Raw genomic sequence first — 2628 nt, forward strand, 5'->3', positions numbered from 1 at the left:
GGGTTTACAGAAATTTGCCCTTAATACTATAATTTTATTTAACTCTTTTTTTTTTCTTCTTTTTTTATATAGCATATAAACTAGGTGCAAATTTCAAAGGTGTGAAATATGAGACACAATAACAATTTTTTTCACTTACGATTTAAAAAATATGTCTTTATATAGCATATAAACTAGGTGCAAAATTCAATGGTGTGAAATATGAGACACAATCAACTAGGTTTTTTTAAAATTTTAACTGTTTTGTAATTTTACCTGTTCACGTTCTCTATTCTTGAAAACAATTTTAAGAAAGAAAACCAAGCAAGACTTAATATTTCTGTGCCAATTTGTTTCTTTACTGAATAAATTAAGAATGAACCATCGCTGTACGACAGAATAGTACATGAATTGAAGCTGTACGAAAGAATACTAAATCAAAGAACAAAAAATTAACAACATATTACATGAATTGATAAAAACAAAACGATTTATATATGTCATAAAAAATGTCATTACATTTACAGTGCCATTACAATGGATGCAAAAAAAACAAAACACACCAATTCTAATTCAAATCATTCAGCTGTTGGCATCTTGAAGCGACAAATCGGACAAAAGTTACTGATCTCCAGCCAATGAATAATGCAATCTTCATGGTAGACATGATCACAGGGCATGCGAGTGACTTCAGAACCAACTCGAAACTTGACGAAACAAATTATACATTTATCAATGTAACCTCCTATCCATGGTACGGTCTTCAACCCATCATGGTCTTCGTCCACGTCCTCGTCCACCTCCCCATCCCACGGCCACGGCCACGGAAAATACGTAACCATCATGTCTATGAAAAAAAAAGGTGTGCTAGTGGTGCTAGAACAAGTGACTTGTTCTATGTCACCAGAGAGAATCCTACTAAATAAATCGTCAGTTGTGTCCGAGAGCTGGTCACGATTGCGGGTGATTACCTCCGTACTGGTGTGGGATCTAGAGAAGGGTTCGCTAGTAGTTATGGCTCGACAATCAGAGAGAATGCTATGAAATATATGGTCACGATCGAGGGTAATTCCGACAGTAGAGAGGAATTGAGAGAAGCATGAGTATGCTTCGTCATCAGACAACAACACAGTGGTCGAAATTGGGTGTTTTGTTTTACTCAATTCAACACTTTTTTCTGAGACTAAGGCATGGTTGAAATCTTTTCTGTCAACGTGTGCCATTAGGCCAAACGAATTAGCCGGTGGAGAATCAAGATTAAGATCAACTCTGCTGAACCACCAATATGTCTGTAGCCGATACATCATATCCAGTAAAAAATAGAGATGGATGGAGATGATGTAAGTAACCTTTGCACCTCCAATATCCTTCTCCTTCCCACGATGAGATCCGAATGAATGGAAAGGAAAATACTTCCACCCCAATTTCTGTGGATGGGAATAACAAAATAGCCCAATTTATGAGACTCCTTGTCAGAATGGGAAAAGAAAATTCCAAAATAAAGAAAATAAATACACCATATATAATAAAAATTGATGAGCTCGATCCACAATTTACGCTACCCAAAAATTGGAAATAAACGCCGAGGAGAAGAACGAATTAGGGAAGACAGATTTTGATAGCAATAATATATGACATATAAAATCTAGAGAGAGAGTAGCAACCTGTGTCTCGTTGCTTGTCGAAATACGACAGAGATGGAAGGAATTAGTGGAAGAGCTTCAGATCGAAGGAGTTGGCCAAGGGGAGGATCTACGGCGGCTGAGGACAATAGCCTCCTTGTGTTTACCCTTCCGAATGAAAAAGTGTATATTTTTAGGGTTAGATACTATATATATCTACCTGCGTCTCGCTTGTCGAAATACGACAGAGATGGAAGGAATTAGTGGAAGAGATCCAAGGAGTTGGCCAAGCGGAGGATCTAGGGCGGCTGAGAACAATAGCCTCCTTGTGTTTACCCTTCCGAATGAAAACGTGTATATTTTTAGGGTTAGATACTCGAGAGAGAGAGAGAGAGAGATAGGTAAATTGCAAAAAAAACCTTCAACTATGTTTAAATTTGTAAATAATCCTCTAAACTATGTTTTGTCCATAAAACCCCCTAAATTATCACATTTAGTTGTAAAATGTCCTCTTGTCTTTCCCATTTTTCATTAAATAACAATAATATCCTTTCGTATTAAATTATACGATATATTTTCCTTGTTAAAATAAAATATGAAAAAAAATTCATACTAATTTGATGAAATATTCTCCATTAAATATATTCATATACTATTATTAAACGTGCAAAGTGTTTCAGTATTTCAGTATTTATTTATTAATATAAAAAATTATTTATTAATTGATATAAAACTCTACAAATTAACTAATAAAATTCAAATCGCCTATTTATTTATTTGTTTCTAAAAAAAATTAATAAATTCATATTACAAATTACCTAATAAATATGTACTATTATTAAAAGAGTTTTTATAAATTTAAATTACAAATTCCCTAATAAATCTATACTATTATTAAAAGAGTTTCTATAAAACTGTGACACAAAATCTATATCTATATCTATATCTATACTATTATTATAAAAAAAAATTACATTCATTCAGACCGACCCAGTTATGATTATGTCCTTATCAAGAGAGGACACAT

General features: G+C 33.5%; 1 protein-coding gene across 1 annotated transcript; it reads right to left on the reverse strand.

The window, feature by feature from the left end:
- Nucleotides 1-451: 451 nt before the first annotated feature.
- Nucleotides 452-1958, reverse strand: LOC132294376 (uncharacterized). The gene is made up of 2 exons (XM_059792207.1): nucleotides 1644-1958; nucleotides 452-1406 (listed from the first exon to the last, which is right to left on the reverse strand). The coding sequence occupies exon 2, from the start codon at nucleotides 1284-1286 to the stop codon at nucleotides 558-560; it is 729 nt and encodes a 242-aa protein (XP_059648190.1). The 5' UTR covers nucleotides 1287-1406; nucleotides 1644-1958; the 3' UTR covers nucleotides 452-557.
- Nucleotides 1959-2628: the final 670 nt, after the last annotated feature.

Source organism: Cornus florida, unplaced genomic scaffold (assembly GCF_030987335.1).
Source record: "Cornus florida cultivar Cherokee Brave unplaced genomic scaffold, ASM3098733v1 CherokeeBrave_3.0.0_Hap2_Chr01, whole genome shotgun sequence".
Taxonomy (NCBI): domain Eukaryota; kingdom Viridiplantae; phylum Streptophyta; class Magnoliopsida; order Cornales; family Cornaceae; genus Cornus; species Cornus florida.